The sequence below is a fragment of the Nicotiana sylvestris genome, chromosome 5, assembly GCF_000393655.2.
Source record: "Nicotiana sylvestris chromosome 5, ASM39365v2, whole genome shotgun sequence".
NCBI classification, from domain to species: domain Eukaryota; kingdom Viridiplantae; phylum Streptophyta; class Magnoliopsida; order Solanales; family Solanaceae; genus Nicotiana; species Nicotiana sylvestris.
In genome coordinates this window covers 5606794-5631509 of record NC_091061.1, presented here as the reverse complement: position 1 = coordinate 5631509, position 24716 = coordinate 5606794, and the positions used below count along the sequence as shown (strand labels likewise).

General features: G+C 35.6%; 1 protein-coding gene across 1 annotated transcript; it reads left to right on the top strand.

The window, feature by feature from the left end:
* The first annotated feature begins 10612 nt into the window (after positions 1 to 10612).
* On the top strand, positions 10613 to 12917 carry LOC104224903 (chalcone synthase 2). The gene is made up of 2 exons (XM_009776625.2): positions 10613 to 11062; positions 11639 to 12917. Exons 1-2 carry the CDS (start codon positions 10885 to 10887, stop codon positions 12628 to 12630), a joined length of 1170 nt encoding a protein of 389 aa, XP_009774927.1. The 5' UTR covers positions 10613 to 10884; the 3' UTR covers positions 12631 to 12917.
* Positions 12918 to 24716: the final 11799 nt, after the last annotated feature.

Sequence of the window (24716 nt, the reverse complement as noted above, 5' to 3'; positions counted from 1 at the left end):
ATTATTAAAGTTTTACTAACGATTTTAGATGCTAGGCAAAAACCCTAACTCGTGACAAATGATGAGTCACGACCTACAAGGCAAAATGGAGTATTCTAAAATTCCCAGCCCAGGGTTACAATTAATCTGATGGAAATACACACGAGTTAGGCAGTCTTCATCTATAATCGCACCTCCGAGTCCCGTATATTTTTCTGTTTCAGGAAAAGGACCAAATTGAAAGAAATAAACAAGTGCTCGAGGCTTCATACTTCACCGCTCAAACACTTGAGGGACTACATATTATACACAGATATGTGTAGAAAAACAGATACAAATATCGAACAAAAGTCGGCCACAAAGAGACAAGTGTTGAGAAAAAGTTACGAAGTCTTCAGCATCTATCATCGTGTTCAACAAACACAAGACGTTCATCATAATGTTTTTCCCATGAGAACAACAGAGTCATCTCTCAAACTCATAAACGAAGTCAAACCCTTCCTAATATATAAAGATAGGGTCATGACTATGTACTGAAACAAGTTATGAAGAAAAACCTTGTTTATTTTATATTATGTAAAAATTTGTTACAAGAAAAACAGTTACGAGGAAGTTATAGATGTATTTTAATACATGTAATAGTCAAAAAACTTGTTAAAGTTCATGAATAAAAACTTGTCAAAGTTGTTTCATACAAAACATGTGTATTCCTATTTCTTTCATCGTATTATAACACCATTATGAAGTTGAAACATCTTCTTCATTAAGTGTCGATAAAATAAAAGGGCCCTCTTTTATAAGCCTCATGTTGATAATCCATGAGAAGAATCATAAAGCATTTTCAAAGGATAAAAATGCTAAGTTATTCTATAAGTCCTAGATAAAAAGGCAAGAATAGAATATACAGAAGTACCGATAAAACTTCTTAATATAAAGGACTAAGTACAAACTTAGTCAACAAAATATTTGTTTTTTACAAATGCCCCATTATGATAACTGGGGACTTCATCAAAAGATCCCTTAAAGTTGCTAAGGGATAATACCACCGATTAATAAAAAAAATAGTAAAGTTTGAAATACATTCAACTAGTCACTGAAGGGGTTGGAACATCAGAAGTTGCAATCTCATTTTCAGGGGCAGTCACAGGCATGGTAACAACTTCTGAGGGAGTAGCAATAGGAGCGGTTTCAACTGGGCCTGGAGTGTTAGAATCACCAAGGGAAGCAAGAGTCACGGGAGCTTCAGCTTCCATGGACTGTGTCATAGAAGTTTCAACCTCGGGAGCCGGAATTGCAACTCCAATTGCCGCAGTAGCCACTTCTTCACTTAAAAGCTCGTCTGCCCCAGGAGTTCCAAGTGCAGGAGAAAGAGTATCAACTGGTTGTTGGCTTTTTTCAATAGTGTCTAAGACTTTGGCTAATTCAGATTGCAAATCAAAGTTTTCTTGAGTAGCTTCCATCAAAGCATCACAGCGAGATTTTAGAAAAGCCCAACTTACCTCTATGTTGAAGTTCTCCTCAAGAAGTCCATACTCCCTTTACCACATAGCAAGATCGTTCTTCAATATCTGGTGTTCAGCTAAGTGGGAATCAAGGGAAGCTTCAAGGGAGGCATGAGAACTCTTCAAAGCACGTATCTCATCAGAGGAGATCCTTAAGTCAGCCTGAGCTTGAGTCAAGCTTTGCACTAACTCCCCTGCATATTCTTCTTTCTTCTCCACAAGTGCCTTAAGATCTCTGATTTCTTCACTGGCCTTTGATAATTGTTCTGAAAATGAGTACTCCAAAAGCTCCTTATCTTTTTTCAAATTGGTTTGAAGAAGCCTTGGCAATTTCTAGCTCAGAAGTCAAACCACGCTTTTGCTGCTCCAAGTGATTTCTACTTTCTTGCAACTCCTCTATGGTCCCCTGAGCATTCTCAAACTGCTCCTTCCAGTTTGCTGCCTCAAGCTGGGTTTCCTCGGCTATTCTCCTAGCCTCAGAGATAGCCTTCGTAGACTCTCGATCCTTCTTCTAGAGTGGAGATTCTTCCCATTAACTCAGTACCAATAAGATTAGCCTACAAGGGAAAGGCATCAAATGTGAGAATGTAGAGAGATACAAAAAAAAACTTGTAAGTTAAAAGAGAAGTACCTTCAAGGTAGAATGAACTATGTCATTCATCATAGTCAAGCAGCTGTGGCTCTCCATCTTCTTCTTCTCAATATCTCCGATTAGAGGCTCGAGCCAAACATCAGCTCCACCAGTCTTTCTCAAAAGGCTATGATTGGCAAGAACTTTAAGAGTAACACTTCTCATAGCCATGCCTCTGCTGCTAGAACCCGCCTCTGTATGCTGAACAGAGGGAGGGGGAACAATGGAAGGAGAAGTAGTAGAAGAGGTAAAAACAATGGGAGCTGTAGGAGTCAAAACAGGGACAATAGGAGTAGATATGGGAACCAAAACAGGTAAAGAAACAGGAGTCGATAAAATAGGCAAAGAAATACTCGTGGTTGTCAAAGGAATAGAAGAAATAGGAATAGAAGAAGAGAGGGGAGTTTCATCAAGAACTGGTCCAAACTCTCCACTCTCAAAACCACTAACAAAGAGACGTCGAATTGATTCATTAGAGTCTCTTGGAGTGGTATTCTCATCAGAAAGGATTTGAACAGGCTCGGATATAGAGGCTCGAGCAGGAGCATCTTCAACTTCATCTCCATCAATGACGCGTCTCCTGGCTCTTGGCCTAGCTATCAAAGAGGTTCTCTTCTTCCTCATTCTCACAACTTTCTTCTATAACTTTTCTTTTTGGTAGCGTGGCCCGAGTCTTTTCCAAATCAAGTGAAGCGGTTGAAGACGCTCGAATGGCAACGGCTACCTCAGCTGTCATACCCCTGATACCAAATCCTGATAAAAAAAGGGATAAAGAATTAAAATAAGAAAGAATTCAATATACGACAAAGCATAAGGAAATACATACCATGGGACTTCACTTTCCAACCATTCAAAAGAGAAATTGATTTCCAAGTTCTCGCCTCCATAGGCGCGATCTTCAAAATTGAATCTACCCAACCACGGAAGTTAGGAACGTGTTCCACATCTCCCATGGTTGCTACAAAAAGCCAAAAAAAGACAAGATTAGAAAAGAAATCAAAATTCTTGAAAAGTAGATACGGTAAGAAAAAGAAAAACTTACGTGCAAAATTCCACTTCTCAGGGAAGGGAATGTTTGTTTCACCCAACAAATTCACCGTACGTACAGCAACGTAACGACAATACCACCCTCGATCCTTGTCATCTTCGGGGTTTACTAAAACCTTCTTGCTTCTTGCAGTCAAGGTAAAAACTCCATGGAGGAATAATTAACATATCTGAAAGAATAAGTAGGGATCAGTCAAGGTAAAAGGGATAAGTATAAACGAAAGAGAATCCAATTCTGAAAGAAGAAATTCTCTAGTTTGGGGCAGGAATCATCATACGAAGATTATCTCTCCAATTACAATCTTTCCTAACAGTAGGAATCACAAGTAAAAATACAAATTCACTCTTATTCCACCATATCAATCTACCCTTATTACACCTACTGCGGCGTGCAGCCCTATCCCACCATATCAATACCAATTACTCAATGTGCACAGTCAAATTAATAGTCAAACCACAAACCTTTACGATCAATAAATACCAAAAAGGTAACCTTGTACAATATATGAATCTACACAAGTAATACTATATAGCGAGACCAAGCCAGTAATTGACAATTAGGAGGTGCAAGTAAGTCAATTTAAGCAAATAGCAGGGAATCATGAAACTATAAAAAGAGCTAACATCATTAATAGGAGAAGATATTGATTAACAGGTAGCAATTAAGCATGGAAAGCATTTAGAGCATATAACAATTAAGACATAGAAGAAAATAATTAAGGAAAACGAAAAATCAGGGAAAATAAGTAATTCGGCGGTGTATAAGCTCTTGTCACCTTGCATATATGTTGTTCACATGGAATTCACATAGCACGTAGTCCGAGAGTTCCTAATTCCCTCAAGTCAAGATTAGACACAACACTTACCTCACTCCGCGGCCAATTCAAAGCTCTACCTAGGCCTTTCCCCTAGAAACTGCCTCCAAACCACTCGTATCTAGCCACAATTGACTCAATAATATCAATTATTTCTAAAGGAATTAATTACAATGTATAAATTTAGAATTCCCAAACTTTCTCCCAAAAAGTCAAAAATTAACCCTGGGCCCGCTTGGTCAAAATCTGAGGTTTGAACCAAAATATATTTACCCATTCATCCTCGAACCCGATTATGTAGTTTGTTTCAAAATCCGACCTCAATTCGAGCTCTAAATTCCAATTTTACAAAAATCCCTAATTCTACCCAAACCCCCAATTTCCACCATGAAAATCCTAGATTTAAGTTGAAAACTTATGAAATTCAATGGGTAATTGAAAGAATCACTTGCCAATAATTTTGGGAAGAAAATCTCTTGGGAAAATCGCTTCTAGGTTTTCTAGTTTTGAAATTCTGTAATTGGGACAGTTTTATCACTGGGCGTCAGGTGTTCATCGCGTTCGCGTGAACCCTGACGCGTTCGCGAAGAGCAGAACTATGAATTGAATACCAAATCAAATGAAATTTTCAAGAAAACTTTAAAACTTCTATTTGTACAACTGAACGTCCGAATCACGTCAAACCAACTCCGTTTCTCACCAAATTTCATAGACAAGTTATAAATATAATACTGAACCTGTATCGGGTTCCGGAACCAAAATACGAACCCGGTATCAATAATTTCAAACATCGGTCAATTCTTAAAAATTATTAAACCTTTAAACTTTTGATTTTCATCAAAAATCCATATCTCGAGCTAGGGACCTCGGAATTCTATTCCACGCATACGCAGAGTTCCAAATTACGATACGAACCCACAGGGACCGTCAAAATACGAATCCGAGTCCGTTTACTCAAAACGTAAACCAAAGTCAACTCAAATGAATTTTAAGGAAAAATTCTTATTTTTATCAATTTTTAACATATAAGCCTTCCGGAAAAATACCTGGACTATGCACACAAATCGAGAAAGGTTAAAATGAGGTATTTAAGGCTTCGAAACACAGAATTAGGTTCTAAAACATAAGATGACCTACCGGATCATCACATGCACTGTTCTTATTACTCCCGGTAGCCCTGCGCCCAGAACCAAGATATCTACCGTTTATTTCGATTTTAAGGCTAGTCTTATATTTCTGTCTAATTCGTCTTTTATTTTTGGATCATATTAATTCATTTGTCTGTAAATCACGTATAAATTCAACTGTACCGTTTTACTGATAAACACTATATATATATATATATATATATATATATATATATGAAAATAAACTATAGTTTTCATGAAGAGGCGGTTAAACGAAGATATAAGTGTTATAATAACAAACTTAAACCCCATTATATATTATATTATCATATACTATAAAATTTGGTATGAGATCGCATATAAGATTATCAGTTTGGAAGAAACGCTTGATTCTCGTGGGTTGAATTTAAAAACGTGCGAGACAGTTCAGTTCCTATTTATTATCGATATTAAAGGAAGAATTTAAAGCTAACGCGGATTGAATTAGGCTAAATCTGACTCCTTTCGTTCTCTTTTCTTTTCTTTTCGGAGAGTAAACGTAGAAGCGGAGCAAAAATTTTAAGTTTATGGGTTCAGGATTTTAATAGCAAGTTATTAAGTTCTAAATTAATAATTTATCCCTTCAATAAAATTTTAAGATTAATATAAATATAAATTTTAAAATTTTCAAGCTAGTAAACGTATTTGTCCCTTCACTTGCTAGTTGTTTACAATATTATTTTATAATCAGATCTCCTCCTTATAGTTTTTCTTTTCTTGTAAGAATAAATGTTCTTGTCTCTTCACTTGCTAGTTTATAAAATTATTTTATACAGTGGTGGTATCATCCAATTGACAAGACAAAAAATATTTTGTCCCATCGTTAAAAGTAAAACAATAATCTACGAATCAAATGTTTTCTTATATTAGAAGCATTCCTTTGTTAATTTATTTATCTAACCATAATATAATCAAATCCAAACACATGCATATATAACGTATGAAAAAAGCCAAGGATATAGCTCTATACACGCTTTTGTAAGTGGACCATTCATTATTGATTAATTATTTTTTTTAAATGCTAGAAAAATGACACTATATGACCGTTGTAAAAATAATAGTCGAAATATATATATACACATACACACACATATTCTGTATGTTATATACAAAAATTCTACAAATTTTATACACTTTTTCGACTACCAGATGTAAATAGTTTTTGGCGCGGGCTAAAAGTGATAATACCCCAAAAATGTTGACGGAAGAAAAAGTTAATTGGGCAAAGATCACTTTTATCCCGTGGCTGAAACTATTTAATATTTGGCAGCCGTAAAAGTAGGGCGAATGCACTATAAAAAACCCAGTACTTTCGACGAGGAACATAAATTTAGGCGTAAATAACTAAAATTACAAAAATATTAGATTCTCCCATAACTTTAAATGTTAAATCCATAGAACTAAAATCCTAGATCCGTATTTGCGCAGAAATATATAAAATTTGTATATTTCTTATATAACATACGTCCCAGACATCACTATGTGAGATTACACTGAGTATGTTGTTGTTGTGTGTATATATATATATATATATATATATATATATATATACTTTTTTTTAAATTTTTAAAAACGTCATTTTTCAGACATTTCCATTTGGAGTTGGCTGGAGGATGAGTAGAGTAGCCTTTTCCTTGGCCTGGTTTTTTATGGTTCGGGTTACTACTAATAATATGATTTAGTCCATATTTCATCTCTCTAACTAGATTTTTATTGTGGCAAATTGATGGCTTTACTTAAGGTGAATGCTTTGCCTTATAATACAAATATTTGGTATTTTGTCTCTGCTTCACAAATATTTGCCTTATAATACAAATATTTACTGCTAATGCTTCTCATTATGTTGGTATTGTTGCTCTCAATCTGAACAACAATGGACAGGTCTATAAAGTTTAATTATTGTTCCACTTAAGTTAGGAGTAATTAATATGATAGGTGAGACTAGTTTGCCATAACATTTCTAAGAGGAATTAAGTTACTCCTCTTGGCAGGTATCGGTAGTCAGAGGCGGATCTTGAATTTTAAGCTTATGGGTTCCTACAACAATCTCAAGTTAATCTGCATGATAACTGGACCAACGAACTGGATTCCAAACTAAATATTCTTATACCTTTAATAACTTTTTTAGTAGAAAAACAAGGTTTATGCAGGAACCTGTATCCTTTTCTCTTGATCCGCCCCTGTCGGTAGTTAAAGAAAAAATTGAAAAATGCACTGGCACTTGGGAGTTTCCTGCCGGCATTTTTGAATAGGTGAACAAAGTTGTATCTTTTTTTAATCAGCTTGTATTAAGTTAGCTCCTCCGGTGAGCACTTCTGGAGTGTTTAAGTATTTGATATTGGTAGATTTTCGTATATAGTCCTTCTAATATCGATGGTATTTTCCATATCAGCTGATATAAATAGCTTAATGTGTTTAAGTTCTTACTACAATTTTATCGTGGTCACCCCTTTTAATGTTAGCATTATATAAATTATGAGATTGTCAAAATGGTCATATGTTATCTTTTTCTTAATAACAGGAACAAGATTCTTAAACAACCACAAATGACGTTGACCAAGGAAGAGTTTGAAGACAATTAAATGGTTGATTTTAATATTAATAGCAATTGATGAAAATGTATTAGATGTTGGCTATTTGTTGGAAAAACCCAGGTTTTAGTGGCGACTAAACCATGTCGCAGAAGCAATTAGTATATGTGGCAGCCCTAAGGTCGCTACTGATTATCAAGTTATTGTAGCGACTAAAGCTGTCACTGCAGCTATTGTAGTTTTAGTGGCGACTACAAGCGCTACTAAATGTCATTCTTTAGTAGCGACCTATATAAGGTTTGTTTCGTGGAGCTTTTTGTGGCATATTTTTTTACTTATTTGTGGCGAGTAGAGTCGCTACATTAGTAACTTTTTGTGGAGACTTTAAAGAGTCTTCGCAAAAAAACATTCAGTAATGGTAGTGCTTGCAGCAACGTTCAGGTCGCCGCTGTATGTCTTTAGTGGCGACTTTATATGCATTTGTAGCGACTTTAGTCACCACAATAGGCCCGAATTCTTGTAGTGTTATTTCATGGTGCCTATAGATTTGACGTGTTTAATTAAATTTATTGTTTTCAGCATGCAACATAATTACTAAAATGTCAAAGAAATTAAGTTTGGAGCCCATAATTTTAAAGAATTAAGTTATTTAAATAACTTAAATTAAAGTTAAATCTATTAAGTTTAAATTTTGTATTTATTTCTGTCCTTACAACCATACACCTAAAAGCACTTTGTGCACGTGTGCACGTAGCAACCCTACGCTTTGTAACACCTAGACTTTAGACATAATCCTACACACAAGGGGATGCTGGATATATAAGTTAACAAGCCTTACACCCTAGTTATGCGTTTTAAATCCGTGAAGGCCTAGGCCCAGAGCAGATAATATTATTAGCGGGCTGGGCTGTTACAGATGGTATCAGAGCCACTCTTGTGCCAACCTTGTTGATGGTGGGTCACAACCTTGTTGATGGTGGGTCACAATTCAAGTGAGTTTAGGCAAATTCCGGTTCGGCGAGGCAAACCTCAATGCTGAGTTTAGGCGAATCCCACGCGATGGAGCAAACAACAAGGATGCTGAGTCCATAAGAGGGACTGGTATATAATACCCTAAGGCTTAAACTTTAGCCATAGTCCAATATTGACAAAACACAAAAGGAATGTTGTGTGTATAAGTTAACAAGCGTGTTAAACATTTAGCTATCTCGATTCTGAACCAAAGCAATACAAGTTAGATGTGATCGATTGTATGAATTCCCATAAATATATTTGCGTATATAAATTTCAAATATGTATTACTGAGAATTCATTAATAAATTTTACACTCATAATTAACCGACCATAAACTCTCTTCTTTTATTCGGACTTGGAACTGATATATGAGCAAGGCATATTTTTTTTATTTTTTTTATGATGCTACGTAAGTAAAAAGGGAAAAGAGACGACGTTCCAACTTTCTACTCCACATACTATGCCATGCCAAACTTCCAAACACCACAAATCATACCTACTTAACAATCTAACAAATAAATGCATTATGGTAAATAAGTAAACAATAAAAATAGAATCTTCACCCCATTAATATAGCCTTTTGTGTGGATCACTTCAACCTAACTTCTTTTCTTTTTTGTCGGTACCAAACAACATCAATCTCTTTCAAGTTTAAAATATTAATTCATCCATGCAATTGGGAGCAGAGTTCGATAAAAGTCAATAACTTTAGGTTAAATTTATTTGTTTTAAAATTTTCATATTATATATATATATATATAACTTAAAAAAAAATTCAAACTCGTAAGCTTCAATTTCTGATTCTGCTTTTGCATGCAAGTAATACTTTTCTGCCTAAAAATGTAGTTCGCTGGTCACAACCCCACCCCCCTTTTATAGCTAGACTAGATAAAAATCTTGACTCTTAGTTTCTCTTTTTTTTTAAAATAAAAAATAAAAAGAAGAAGAGGTTTTTCATATTATTTCAGAGTTAATAGAATGTAGAATAAATATACAAGTTAAGAGCGATGTAAATACCAGGTGTCAGTAAGTTTTTTGTCACGATTTAATTAGTGACTCTTGGATATTGCAAGATTAAGTTAAAATTGTACTATAATATATTGAAACATGTTTGTATATATTACGTTATACTATATAAATTTAGAATAATTTAAAGGTACTTTCTCAATTACCACATTGAGACTATTTCTATACGTGTCGTTCTCCTTTTATTCGTGACGTTAATTTTCAATTTCATCCCAAATGCCTAAAAATGATAAAAACCAAACCATTAGATTGACCAAAAGCCATGACGGTTAAGTTTGAGAAGTAGGTAGCACCAGTGGCAGATGGAGCTTTTAGACAACAGTTTCATCCACCGTCGAATCCATTTGAATTCAGTACTTTTAATACACAATATAAATTTATGTGTAAAATTTTATTAAAATTACAATAAATAATAGGTCTGAATCATAACTTTAAAATATAATAAATTCAATGCTAAAATCTCTAAAAGTTGAAACCATAAAATCTAAATTCTGGAACCGCCTATGCAAAAGAGCGTATATATACACCCCACTAAAATTCTAACAAAAATCATATTAGAAATCATAAAAAGGTACCCAAAAAAAGGAAGATAGTCCGGTACACAAAACATATTGCATTAATTACGCATTGTCCGGGGCTGTACCCCAAAAAATGTGATATAGATTGTAGGCAACTTACCACAATGCAAGCGTTAGTGACTGATTCTACGCCTCGAACTCATGACTTATAAATCATATGTAGACAATTTTATCGTTGTTTCAGTGCTCCACAATTAAAAACTTTAAAAGTTAAAATATATCAAATTTAAATTCTGAATCCGTATTTTAGTCGCGGGACACAAAACCTTCCACTTGTTTAGAACTTGGAAAATGAGAGTTGGGAAAAGAAGGGAAAAAGAGAAAAATATCATATGCCAGACGGCCTAAAAAAGTTGCTAAAGCACGTGAATACTAGCTACCAGTTTGTTAAGAAAAATTCTTCTATAAATTATCCAAAACCCATGCAAACTTAGGTCACTTCAACACACAAGCAATATTATCTTCTTTATTACTAGCAATATATAACTTGTACAATAGTTGGTTTATTCACAAACTAGCTAGCCTCTATATATATACCAGACCATCAAAGGTCACCAAAAATCTTAGTAAAAAAACACCATTTTTTCCGGCGAAAATGGTCACCGTCGAGGAAGTTCGAAGGGCACAGCGTGCTAAGGGGCCGGCCACCATCATGGCCATCGGCACGGCCACTCCTTCGAACTGTGTTGATCAAAGCACTTATCCTGATTATTATTTTCGAGTAACTAATAGCGAGCATATGATTGAACTTAAGGAGAAATTTAAGCGCATGTGTAAGATATTTATTTACGTTTTATTAGTCATTCCATTTCTTTTTAGAGTTTAAGTTATATACAATTTCTTACACTGACGGCTATATAACTTAAATTTAATTGGAGTTTTGATAATTACAAGTGTTTCTAGATTATAAATAAGATATATATGTATACCAAAACTTTGTTTTTGATTTTTTTTTTTTCTTTTTTTGCCGCTTGTAAATGATTACTTGTTAAGTAGTGTTCCTAAATTGTGTTCCATGTGATATGCTTTCTTTTGATACTGACAAAATCCAACCTTACATTCCTTAATAATGTTATTGTTACAGATAATAATCCTCCTTAATATTGGACTAAGAAAATTTTGAATTAGCACTCAGCTTGGTTTGACTTTCTTTAATCTTCATTATTTTTATATAATGTTTCTTTTCTATTTAACAGACTGGTGCAAACGTCAAATTGAAAGAAAAAAAAATTGTTTCTTAAAATTTTTAAGACATGATTTGCCCATTTAACAATTTTTAAGTTTAAGCAATTCGCTCGCAGATTATTGTTGTCTTTAATTAATTAAATTAATTTTTCCATGTAATGCAGGTGACAAATCAATGATTAAGAAAAGGTACATGCACTTAACAGAGGAAATTCTAAAAGAGAATCCCAATATTTGTGAATATATGGCTCCTTCTCTTGATGCTCGGCAAGATATAGTGGTGGTTGAAATACCAAAATTGGGCAAAGAAGCAGCCCAAAAAGCCATCAAAGAATGGGGCCAGCCCAAGTCCAAAATTACCCATTTGGTCTTTTGCACCACTAGTGGAGTGGACATGCCGGGGGCCGACTACCAGCTGACTAAGCTTCTCGGTCTTCGGCCCTCGGTCAAGCGACTCATGATGTACCAACAAGGTTGCTTTGCTGGTGGCACTGTTCTCCGATTGGCCAAGGACTTGGCTGAAAACAACAAGGGCGCTCGAGTCCTTGTTGTTTGCTCGGAGATCACTGCGGTCACATTTCGTGGCCCAAGTGACACTCATGTGGATAGTATGGTTGGACAAGCCCTTTTTGGTGATGGAGCAGCCGCGATCATTATAGGTTCTGATCTAGTTCCAGGGGTCGAGAGGCCTTTGTTCGAGCTTGTCTCTTCAGCCCAAACCCTACTCCCGGATAGCGATGGTGCTATCGACGGTCACCTACGTGAAGTCGGGCTAACATTTCACTTGCTCAAAGATGTTCCTGGATTGATCTCCAAGAACATTGAGAAAAGTCTAATGGAAGCATTCCAACCATTGGGCCTTTCGGATTGGAATTCGATTTTTTGGATTGCTCACCCAGGTGGGCCTGCTATTTTGGACCAAGTTGAACTAAAATTGGGCCTAAAGCCCGAAAAACTCCGGGCTACAAGACAAGTGTTGAGTGACTATGGAAATATGTCTAGCGCTTGTGTTTTGTTTATTTTGGATGAAATGAGAAAGGCCTCAGCAAAAGAAGGGCTTGGTACAACTGGTGAAGGCCTTGATTGGGGTGTACTTTTTGGTTTTGGGCCTGGGCTAACAGTTGAGACTGTTGTGCTCCATAGTGTCTCTACTTAAGGTTCGTTTGGTTACTAATTTCGATATAAAATTTAGGATTACATTTATCCCATGTTTGGTTAGCTAAAATCTTGGTATTATCTATCCCATATAAGATGTGGGACTATAGTTCATGTGTGGGTATTGGCTTATATTATGGGGGTGATGAAAATATTGAATTGATTTTCTCTGTAACCCTTAATTTCTTAATTTCCTCAATTATGTATTTGGTATGTTTTAAATTGCCCTTACGCAAATAATATTATTTGTAATGCAGATTATTCATAAAGAAGTCCCTTTCTCCCTCTCTTCTTTCCTCTCTGGACTAAAGCTTTTTTTTTTTTTTTTTTTTTTTGTTGTTGTTGTTAATTATAGATATTTTATTACCAAGTAAACGTCATGTACAAGTAAAAAAAGGTCATAGTTTATTTGTGTCTTTTTTTGGTAATTAAATAATTTTATTTACCAGTATCAATATGTACAATATCAAAAATGAGACTGGACAACCCCAATCTCATACAACTTCAACTACAGATCTTCTATATTCAAACTAAGGATAGAAGTTCATTTATGCTATTTTCTTATCTAGCTTACTGCCTATTGATCCTCTATTTACAACCTCTTGTACAATTTGTCTAACTATCATTCCCGGTGTCTTCTGTTGCTCTTGAAATACTCTCCTATTTCGTTCATTCCATATATGGTATACTGCACATGCCAAAGTCAGTCTATAAATTTGAGCAGCTGCATTGTTTCCTGTTGCCATATCTTCAGCCCATTGTATCTCCCTTTCCCACTCCATCGAAAGTCTTGTTATGCTTGCCAATTGACCAGCTTACTCCATATATTTCCAGCTATTCCACATTTAAACATCAAGTGATTTATGGTCTCATCTTCATCTTTACACAAAGGGCAGGTTATTTCATCTGCAATCCCCCACGCATGGAGTCTACTCCTTGTAAGAAGTCTGTTTTGCAGAGCTAGATTCAACACAAAGATCCACTTTGGAGCCTCTAAATTGTTGCACGTCAATTTTTTCTAAGTTACTTTTTGAAACTGTCCTCTCATGCCTTTATAAAATTTCTTGACAGAAAAATAATTTAAATTTTCCATTTCCTTCATATTGATCCCTACTGCTTCTACATATCTTTTTGCTTTAATGATCTTCTGAACTATCCATGATGCATTGCTTGGATTGCTTTCCCACACTTCTTGCTTCTTCCCATAATACAAGTGAATCCACTGGACCCACAATTTATCTTTCTTCTTACACAGGTTCCATAGCAGTTTACAAATTGCAGTTTTATTCCATGTATGCACATCAAGTACATTATATCCACCAACAGTCTCTGGAGAGTACACTTTTGTTTGATGCATCTACCCCTCATTTCCATAAAAAGGTTCTACAGACTGTTTCTATCTTTTTCATCATATTCTTGGGAATTACAAATATTTGTGACCAATATATTTGGATTGAGAACAATACTATTTTGATCAGCTGCAACCTTCATGCATAGGATAGGTATTTTGAAGTCCAGGAGGTGATCCTTCCTATTATTTTCTCCAGTAATGGTTGACATTGTATCATAGAGATTCTCTTAGTACTTAGTAGGACTCCAAGGCATTTGAAAGGCAACTCTCCCCTGCTAAACCCAATTGCTTGTATTATGCCCTACTATCTATCTTGTGGTACACCTCCAAAGTATATAGAACTCTTTGTTGCATTTGCTTTTATCCCATATGTTTTAGAGAACTCCAGGAAGCTGTTGTATACCATTTGAATAGAAAGAGCATCGCCTTTATAGAATAGCAGCAAGTCATCTGCAAACCCAACTGTATGATATTTAGCTTATCACATATAGGATGGAAGTTGAAGTCTAGATTATACTTCAAGGTCTTGAATATCCTTGTAAGGTATTCCATTCCAAGAACAAACAGGTATGGCGATAGTGGATCACCTTGCCTTAGCCCTCTCCTAGCTTGAAATGGTTCCACAGGTTTCCCATTAATAAGAATTGAGTACGACATTGTTCTTACACAGACCATTATCCATCTAATGAACCTCTCCGGAATATTCAAACTATTCAGAATTTGCTCTAGAAAATCCCACTCAATGGAATCATAAGCCTTCTGCAAGTCTAGTTTCATCATACACCTAGGTGAAATACCCTTCCTCTCATACCCTTTCACCAATTCATGACTTAGAATTATGTTATTTGTGATAATTCTCCCCGGAACAAAGCCAGACTGGCTTTTATCTACTAAATGGTCCATCACCCCTTGCAATCTGTTAGTCATAACCTTAGAAATAAGCTTATACAACACTGTGCATCATGAAATATGGTTGAATTCCTTGATAGTTGAAGGATGTTGAACCTTAGGTATCAATGTAACAGTTGTTACATTAATAGGCAGATACATTTCAGCTGTATTGAAGAATTGAAGCACTGCCTTGGTGATTTCTTGCCCTGTTATACCCCGTGACTTCTTAAAGAACTTTGAGTTGAACCCATCACACGCTGGAGCCTTTAAATCATCAATACCATTTAATGCATTATGAATCTCCTCTACAGTAACAAGTTCAATTAGCTTAAACTGTTGTCTCCTATCTAGCACATTTCCTTCCTTCATAATACCTGGATGTATGGCTGGAATAGTATCAGCTGAAGATCCTAGTAATCCTTTATAAAATACCATTACTTACACTTCTATTGCTTTCTTTGATTGAATTATTTCTCCATCATTAGTCTTCAAGCTTCTGATCTTGTTGTGACTTATTCTATTCTTCATACTGGCAAAGAAGAATGCAGAATTAGAATCACCCAATTTCAGCCACTGCTACTTCTGCTTATAAATGCTCTCCTCTATGGTAGCCCATTTCTCTAATTGCTTCTTCAGTTCTTTTTCTTCTTCAAAATTCTGTGAGGGTGTATTTGTAGTTCTCATCTGTTCTTGCAACTCATATAGGTTTTATCTAGCATTCTTGACCTTCAAGTCTACTGCTTTAAATTCATTTGTATTCAGCCATTTTAGTGCTCTTCTAACATCCTTTAATTTTCTCCAGATTCCTGCCATATGCTCTGTTTGTTGTGATTTATTCCAAGCTTCTGCCACTATTGAGAGAAAATCTTTGTGTTCAGCCAAACAATTAAAGAACCTAAAGGGTTTTTAGGTCTTTGGTTCTTCTCCAAACTTAACACACAAAGGGGAATGATCCGAGAAGAAAAGATCCATAATCACAGCATCTATTTGAGGCATGTTAGTTACCCATTTTGCATTTGCTATTGCTCTGTCTATTCTACTAAACACATATGAATTAGTCCATGTGAAATTCCTTCCCACTGTTCTCATTTCACACATCCCAACATTTATTAAGAAGTCATTAAAGTTTTTGATTTCATTTTCTTGCACTGAGCTAACATTGATCCTATCACCCACTGCCAGTATAGCATTATAATCACCCATACATAGCCAAGGCTTTAGCTGGTGTTGACTCCAGCTTATTAAATCCCCCCATAGACTTTTTCTTATCTCTACTGTATGTAGCCCATATATAGCTGTAAATGTAAACTCAAGTCTTGTATCCAGAATAACTACTTCCCCATGAATATACTGATCTTTATGCCCTAGCATAGTGAAATAAAGTATATGTCTCAATCAAAAATGTAGTAAAATATCATTCGGGATGGACCAAGTCCCAATCCCCATAGCATTGAACCTCACGCTCGTCACACAACGTGTATCTCAACTTAGTATAGCACTACATTGTGCAAATTTGGGGTTTTAAACCCTCAGGACATCATTTAAAATCATTACTCACCTCAAACTGGCCAAAACTCTAGCTCGCTATGCCCTTGCCTCTCAAATTGGCCTCCACGCGCGTCGAATCTATCCAAAATCAGAACGAATACGTCACAATATGCTAAGGGAACAAAACCCAAGCGAAAACATTCGAAAAATATCAAAAATCCCGAAATTAGCAAAACCCGAGCCCCAAGGCCCATGTCTCGGAATCGGGTAAAATTTACATTTTCAGAATCCTCATACCCTCACGAGTCTAACCATACCAAAATTATCCAATTCCGATACCATTTGGTCCTTCAAATCATTATTTTACATTTTTGAAAGGTTTCATAAATTTCTTCCCAAATTTCACCCCAAATCATGAATTAAATGATGAATTCAGTGATAGATTCGTGTATTCTAGCCAAATCTGAGTTAAAATCATTTATCTCGATGAATTTCTTGAAAAACTTTCGAAAAATCACCAAAATTCGAGCTCTTTAGGTCAAAATATTAAATAAAATCCAAAACCTCGTATTTATAAGTACCCCCTCAGATATCAGCTACCGCGGGCCGCACCAAAACGACTGTGGTCCGTGCAAGCCAGTGCGGTCCGCGCAAACACAACCGCAGCCGCACAGGCCTTCCTCTGCAGTGATAGGTTTTAGTATTTTGGCCATAACGTTTGATACAGATGTCCAAATTGCAATATCTTTACCTTTATGGAAACTAGACACGAAGGGCTACAACTTTTGTTTTTGAATTACCTAAATATTCTTTGTAGATAAAAAGATATGATCTTCCGAAGTTGGACCAGTAGGAAGGTTCTTCACCGCGGCCGCGCCCACTTTTGTGCGGTCCGCGCGATGCCTACCGCGGCCGCGCCCGCTTTTGTGTGGTCCGCACAGCACTCGCTGTGGGCGCACTCACTTTTGTGCGGACCGCGTGGGTGATTTCTGGGGCCTGCAACCTTCTTGGACCTGCTGCAACTATGATTTTCGGCCTAAAACATCCCGGAACCTACCCGGGACCCCCGAAACTTCAAACTAATTGTACCAACACATCCCATGACATCGTTCAAACTTGTTCAACATTTCGGAACGCTTCCAACAACATCAAATCACCAATTTAACATAGGATTCAAGCCTAAGAACTCCAAGAACTCTTAAATTATGCCTTCGATCAAAAGGTCTATCAAATCTTGTCCGAATGACCTGAAGTTTTTGCACACACATCCCAAATGACACAACGAAGCTACTGCAACTCTCGGAATTCCATTCCGACCCTTATATCAAAATCTCGCCTATCAACCGGAATTTGCCAAAATATCAATTTCGTCAATTCAAGCCTAAATCTTCTCTACAACTCCAAAACTCATTCCGATCGCGCTCCTAAGTCACAAATCACCTCCCGAAGCTAACCGAGCCATCGGAACTCACTTTCGAGCCTTCTAACATATAAGTCAACATCCTGTTGACTTTTCCAACTTAAGCCTTCTTAAAGAGACTAAGTGTTTCATTTCTTACCAAATCATCTCCGAACTCGAACTAATCAACCCGATCACATAAAACACGGATAACGAAGCGTAAAGAAACTGAAGTGGGGGAAACGGAGCGGTACTCATGAGACGACTGGCCGGGTCGTCACAGCCTTACAATATGAAGTTTTACTCTTAATTAAAACAAGGACAAAGTGACAAAATATGAGGAGAGCTTGTAAGAGCTCTTTCTTCATTCCAGAAACAATGACAACATAAACTAGTAAGCCTCAATCCCAAACAAACTAATATCAGCTATATGAATCCCTACTGGCTCATCTTAGACCAATATTTGGAGAAATTCAGAAAACATGTCCTGCGTTTTCTCTTAAAATAAACATTTTTTTTATTCTCCTGATGTGTCATCTGATGAAACTTTTTAACTTTACCTATCGAAAAAGTGTATTTTTATTGTGTACTGATAAAGGAATATCAACATTAGTACTTTGTCGCCCACGATGAAGTTAGAGATTTTGCTAAGGGTATTCCATATATATATATATATATATATATATATATATATATACTACTATTATAGAAGAGCCTAAGAGAGGAGCTTAGGGTCGTCTAGTGAATTGACAACAATACCCTTTGAGTTTCTACTTCGGTGAAATGCCAACTTCACCAACAATATAATTGCCCCTGTTTTTCCGTTTTATTACGTCAATTACCATCACACAATTTGTTAATAAAGGACACTTTTGAGGCATTCTCGAAACCCAAACCAATCCAAACTGCTTTAATGGAACATTTATTTGCCCCTGTTTTGTATATTATAACATCAATTCCCAACTCTCTCTCTCTATATAAATAGTTGGGAATTGATAAGCTGATGTGGCATCCTATATGCCCATGAAACTCAATTATCTTTTTTGTCAATTTTTTGGTTTTTATCCTATTTTTCCTCTTTATTTTTGTTTTTTTTCTCATTAACTTTTAATTCCTCGGTTAAAGGAGAAACCGTTTCCAAAAGGTTTCATGTGTTCCAAAATGTAACATTTCAGTTAAGGAATGGAAGTTATAGCTCTTCAACGTTTCATATTTCTTTCATACATTTTGCAAAGATTTGTATAAAGATAGTGAACGTGTAATATCTATTCAGTTTCCATTGACTCACTTTTGATATTTATATTGTTTAATTTCTTCTATGGATGCAACTTTAAGCCTATCTGTTTCTTTCTTTTTTGTTTTTTGTTTGTTGGTTGCAGAGCCTCTGGCTCTATTTGTCCGTGATGTTTTCTCAGTTATGGTAGAATCTAAATCAGATGTAAAAGACTACGACGATATATAGTTTTGATCTTTCCCCTTACTTTATAATTATGTATTTAATTATAAGATGTTTAAATAATTTATACGCTCTTTTCTCCTCTAATAATTTCTTGCGAAGCTTTAATTATTAACATAGTCTTTTTGCCTTCTATTCCTTTATGAGTTTTTTTTTCAAACTAAACACAAATGAGTCACAAATAATTGATTTATTATTAAAATCTTCAATTGTGTTACGAAAATTTTCAAGAGTCCTAATTTCAATTCCATGTGCCCATTTCGCTTTGAGAAGTTTGAAAATTTCCTATTCAAATCATTACGAATTTTTTGGCGGGGGCAAAAAATTAATATGAGGGACCATGTGGTGACTTGGCATTTTTATAGTACCACGAAAATCAACTTTTTTCTCAGTTTGATCTTTTTTTTTTTGTTTACCTTATTTTAAAAATCTCCAAGTCTCCGAATAAAGTTACTAATGAGAAAATTTTAAGAGAGAAAAAAGAATAGGGAGAGAAAATATTCGAAGGGTTAAATGCCAGAGCTGTCGCACCTCCTTTTTGCGCGCCCGCCCCGAAGGGTTAAATGCGCGAGGGAGTTTTTCCAATTTAAGTGACAATATTCGAAATGAGATTATTTATTTAATTCAGAGTCGCCACTTGGGAAAGGTTTGGCTTTTGGTGTCCCAAGTCACCGGTTTATCTTGAATCCCAAATCGAGGAAAATATTCGACTTTCCAAATGAAGTCTGCGAACCAGAAATTCTAAGTAAGGAATTCTGTTGACCCAAGGGAAGGTGTTAGGCACCCTCGAATCCCGTGGTTCTAGCACGGTCGCTTAAATTGTTATAATGGCTAGATATCTGATTTATTACATGTTATTACTTATGTGCTTTCATTAAGTTTAAAACCGCTTTTATTATTATTTATTTTTTATGGAATTGCAACATTGTAAAAATGCATTTCGAACCATGTCACAATCAATGCGCCCATGGTTGTTAATACATTCCGACTCCGTTGAGATTTGGATTTGGGTCACATAAATGCGCACCCGAATTTAAGAAGGTAAGATTATTAAAATGCACGCCTGAAGCAATTATCGTATTATTATTTCTGGGTAAGGCCGTGGAATTTTGCTAAACGGCTCATCCCGAAGTCTAAGTAATTTTAATTAAACATTTATCGAGGGCCCCGCAATTTGTGCGTTTTATTTGGCGAGGCTCATCTCATTTATTTTTATCAGGATAATCCTAAAGTGCCTACATTTTCTATTAAAATTGTCTCTACAAAAATGAAAGAGAAAAGGTCTTAATTTATTTACATGCTTGAGTTGTTATAGTTGAGTTTCGAATATGATTCGTAAATTCTGAAAAAATGATACAAGCAAGGCAGTCCGTTGCCAATACGGGCACAGGCCCAACGTATATGGCATTAAACTAAACCTGGGCTTCACGTATTACTACCTAATTATATTATACTAGGCATGTTCTCAGTTTGTCAAATTAAAAAAAAAAACTTGGCAATCTATTTTAATCCTAAAACAATTACATGCTGAAATTAACCAATATTATTTAACTAAACAATTTTCTTACAAATTCCGAAATGGTCTATTCGTTTGATTTTTAACTTAGACGAAGTTACTACACCATTTATTTATTTTTAAGCAATTTATAGATAGTTCATCCGTTAAGCTATCGTTGGATGTTCCACTATATATACATTAAATAGCTACATGATTCCGATTTTTGTAAGCTAAATAATTTATATATACAAATAAAATTCAGAATATAATTTTAAAAAAATTTAGAACTTCAATTCTTCATTTTCGTATTCATGCTTCCTGTTTCAGTTTACAATAATCAGCGTGTCAGTTGTGTACCTGATATTGGAAGCAAAAGAAAAGTGAGATCAGCAGAAACTCAATAGCATACAACAAACAGCAACCCCAGCAACCAGTAACAACCAGCAACGAGAAACTTAGTGACAGATTTTAAAATCAAGACAAAAATCCAGAAACACCAACAACAAACAACGGACAGAAGCAAAGGGAATCCTTTTCAGATTTTTGAAAGACTAGTTATTGTTTAACCCTTAATTTCTGAATCCGTTTATCAAAATATTTGGATTGTATATCAGGTGTATACTATTCTTCTTTTGAATTTCCAGAATGTTTTTTGTTTCTTTTTATTTTTCTGAAGTCTTAGTATTTTTTCGGAATTTTCTCTCTCTTAAAATTTTCTCTCCCTATTCTTTTTTCTCTCTATCTCTGTCTGTCCCTAAATCTGATTTCAAGACTTCTACTTATATCGCATAACCCATAAATCTTTTAATCAATTAAAATCAACCCATTTTCTCTACCAAACCCATTATCTTCTCACTCATCCCCATTACATTAAATAAACATATCACACCACCCATTATATTTTGTTCCTCATGCCTAACATAAAATAATGCAAGATTCCCCCCACTAAATTTTGTCTTGTCCCCCCTTTATATTAAATAACCATATCACAACCCACCCCATTTTATTTTGTCTCCCATGCTTTATATAAACAATTACAAAATGTACAATTCCTAAATTACCCCTCCGACCTTACTGAAATTACCAAACTACCCCTGAACGTACTACAAATTACCAAACTACCCATCAGCTATAACACATCATTTAATCAAACTTAACCAAAATATAGACAATATGATTAATTTCTAGCAATGTTCAAACAACAAATTTCATGAACATGATTTCTTCAACATTTCAACAACAAAGCACATGAACATGATTTCAACAACAAAGAACAACTAAAATTTGATTGAACAATATTTTAGCAACAAACAATCCTATTTTCGGATTCAACAAAAACAACAAACAAAGTATGAAGATTTCTAAATTCAATCATATTGAACTTAAAATCAACTCTAACAAAACCAACAATTCCTATATTAAACTTAAACAACAAGATTATGAGACAAATTCAAGAAATAATCATAAATGATAAACAAGAAATCAAACTATACAAATTTCGGATTCAAGATCATCCAAACAAAGTATGAACATGAATGAATCTATTTTAAACAACAAACATGACGGATTAAAACGATTAAATCAATATATTCCTTTAACACAACTAAATTCTTTTTAGACAAATAACAAGATCGACGAATAAACAATTATGAACTTAAGCTTGAACTTAACAATATTAACAATTTCTAACAATACATAAACTCATGAAACAAATTGAAGAAATAGTTAATTAAATTTCAATTTGAATCTAACAAACATCAAACTAACAAATATTTACTTAAACAATAATACAAACATGAAATGAATATGAAAACAACTAATTAAACTTCTATTTTGAAATCTGAAAAATTAATTTTAACAAAGCACATGAACATGAACAAAACCAAAAATCAAATATCTAACCATAGACATGAACAAAATAAACATTCGCCGATTTTAGATTCGAAAAATATCAAAACAAAATACGGACAAAAATAAAAATTCAAAAACTACTAACCGGATTGAAACGACGAATGACTAACCAACGATGAACTCAAACTTAAAGAGTGGCTGAAACAATGCCGAAGCAGTAGCAATGGCATCCGTTCGGAGCAGCCATGGCTGCTCGTCGCAGCTGGACACGGCGAGAAGCAGAAGCAGGCCGGAACGCAGCAGCAGTGGCAGAAACGGGCAGCAGCTGCGGAAGAAAGTTGAAGCAGTAGTGGCGTCAGCCATGGCAGCGGCACGACGGAGGAAGCAGGAGCTGCCGGCAGCAGCAGCTCGGCGGAAGCTGCATCGCGACGAAGATCTTATGGCTGGGCGCAGCTGCTGCTACAGTGATGACGGAGAAGCAGCTGTTCGTCGAGCTCCGACTTGAGTAGCCATGGACGTTGCAAGCAGAAGCAGGAATGAGCTTCATGGATGACGCAGCTGGAGCGAGGTGGAGGAGTCGATGGATGCTGGACGAAGAAGAAGAAATAACGAAGGTGTTCGGCGAAGGGGTCATCGGTTGGTTTGAAGGATACGGAGGCAACGAGGTCGTAGCAGCCATGAACGGCTGCTGCGTGCACTGTGTGTGTGCAGTGAGGGTGAGGAGGATGGAGGGGCAGCCATTGATGTGTGCTTGAGAAAGCTTGAGGAAGAAGAAGAAGATAGGAGGGGGGGGGGCGGATGGTTTAGCAATTATTTAGGGTTTTCTTCATTTTGTTTTGTTTTGTTTTGTAAAATGTAAGACAAAAGGGGTTTGGGTCTTTTGGGTTATGGACTGGGTCGACCCAGTTCAAAATGGACTGGGTCGTAGGGAAGATTGGGCCATTTTTTGGGCCTATGGCTTGAAATTGAAGAAGAGGCCTAATTCCGACTTTCTTTATATTTTCGCCCTCTTTTCTTCTTTTATTTTTTCTAAAACTAAATTATAAAAATACTTAAATTATTATTAAGAACTAAATTGAGTTATAAAAGCGCAAATTAACTCCCAATAACAATTAACGCACAATTAAGTAATAATTAAGCATAAAATTGTATATTTGGACATTAAATGCTAAAAATGCAAACGATGCCTATTTTTGTAATTTTTAATTTTTGTAAAACAAATTTAATTACTAACAATTGTAGAATTAAATCCTACATGCAAAATGCGACATATTTTTGTATTTTTTATTAATTTAGCAAATAAACACGCACAGACAAATACAAATAATTATTCAAAATATCACAAAATTGCACACCAAAGAAAAATCATTTTATTTTTGAATTTTTTGGGAGTAATTCTCATATAGGGCAAAAATCACGTGCTTACAGCTGCCCCTCTTTGCCCGAAGACACGAAGGGTTTTCGTGCAAAGATAAAGCGAGCGATTTTTGCCCATCCGAGTACTCCGTGTGAAGCATTTTTTGAAAAAGATTTGACCGAACCTTTGCTTCAAAGGTTTCCTACATATCCTGGGCTAAACAGGAATCAGGTCAATGTAGTTCGGGAAGTTTTTGGTAGCTGGGACTACCGTGGGACTGCGATGTTACTGCTGTTGCATGCTGTTATCACTGCTTACCGATCTCCTTGTTACACGGAAGTCCTAATGGACCTGTCCTGCCACTTTCTCTGCATCACGAGCTACCCCAGGGTGTGACTCAGATGTTTTCTTTATATTCCTGTTTTTAATTTCCTGAATGTCAACCTTTTTTTTATCTTCCCAAAATTCCAAGAAATGAAATCATGTTTCATCGCTCACTTTCTTTTTCAAGAGATCTGCTATATTTTCTTTTTTTTTGTTCTCTTCAATTCTGATGATGCAGCTTTAAATAACATGACATGCTTGCGGACTTCATGCCCAGATCCCGAGAACTCCGTCAGACTTCAAATAATGAGTCAAAATTTGAAATATAAAGAATTTGAGAAAATAGGGACAACTAAAGAAAATTGGTTCATGATTTGGAAAATGTCCGTCACTAAAGCAGAGTTTGAGGACAGTAAATGGGTTTAGACCCGTACAGAATGTTAACCTTAATGACTGCAGTTTGTCACGAGCA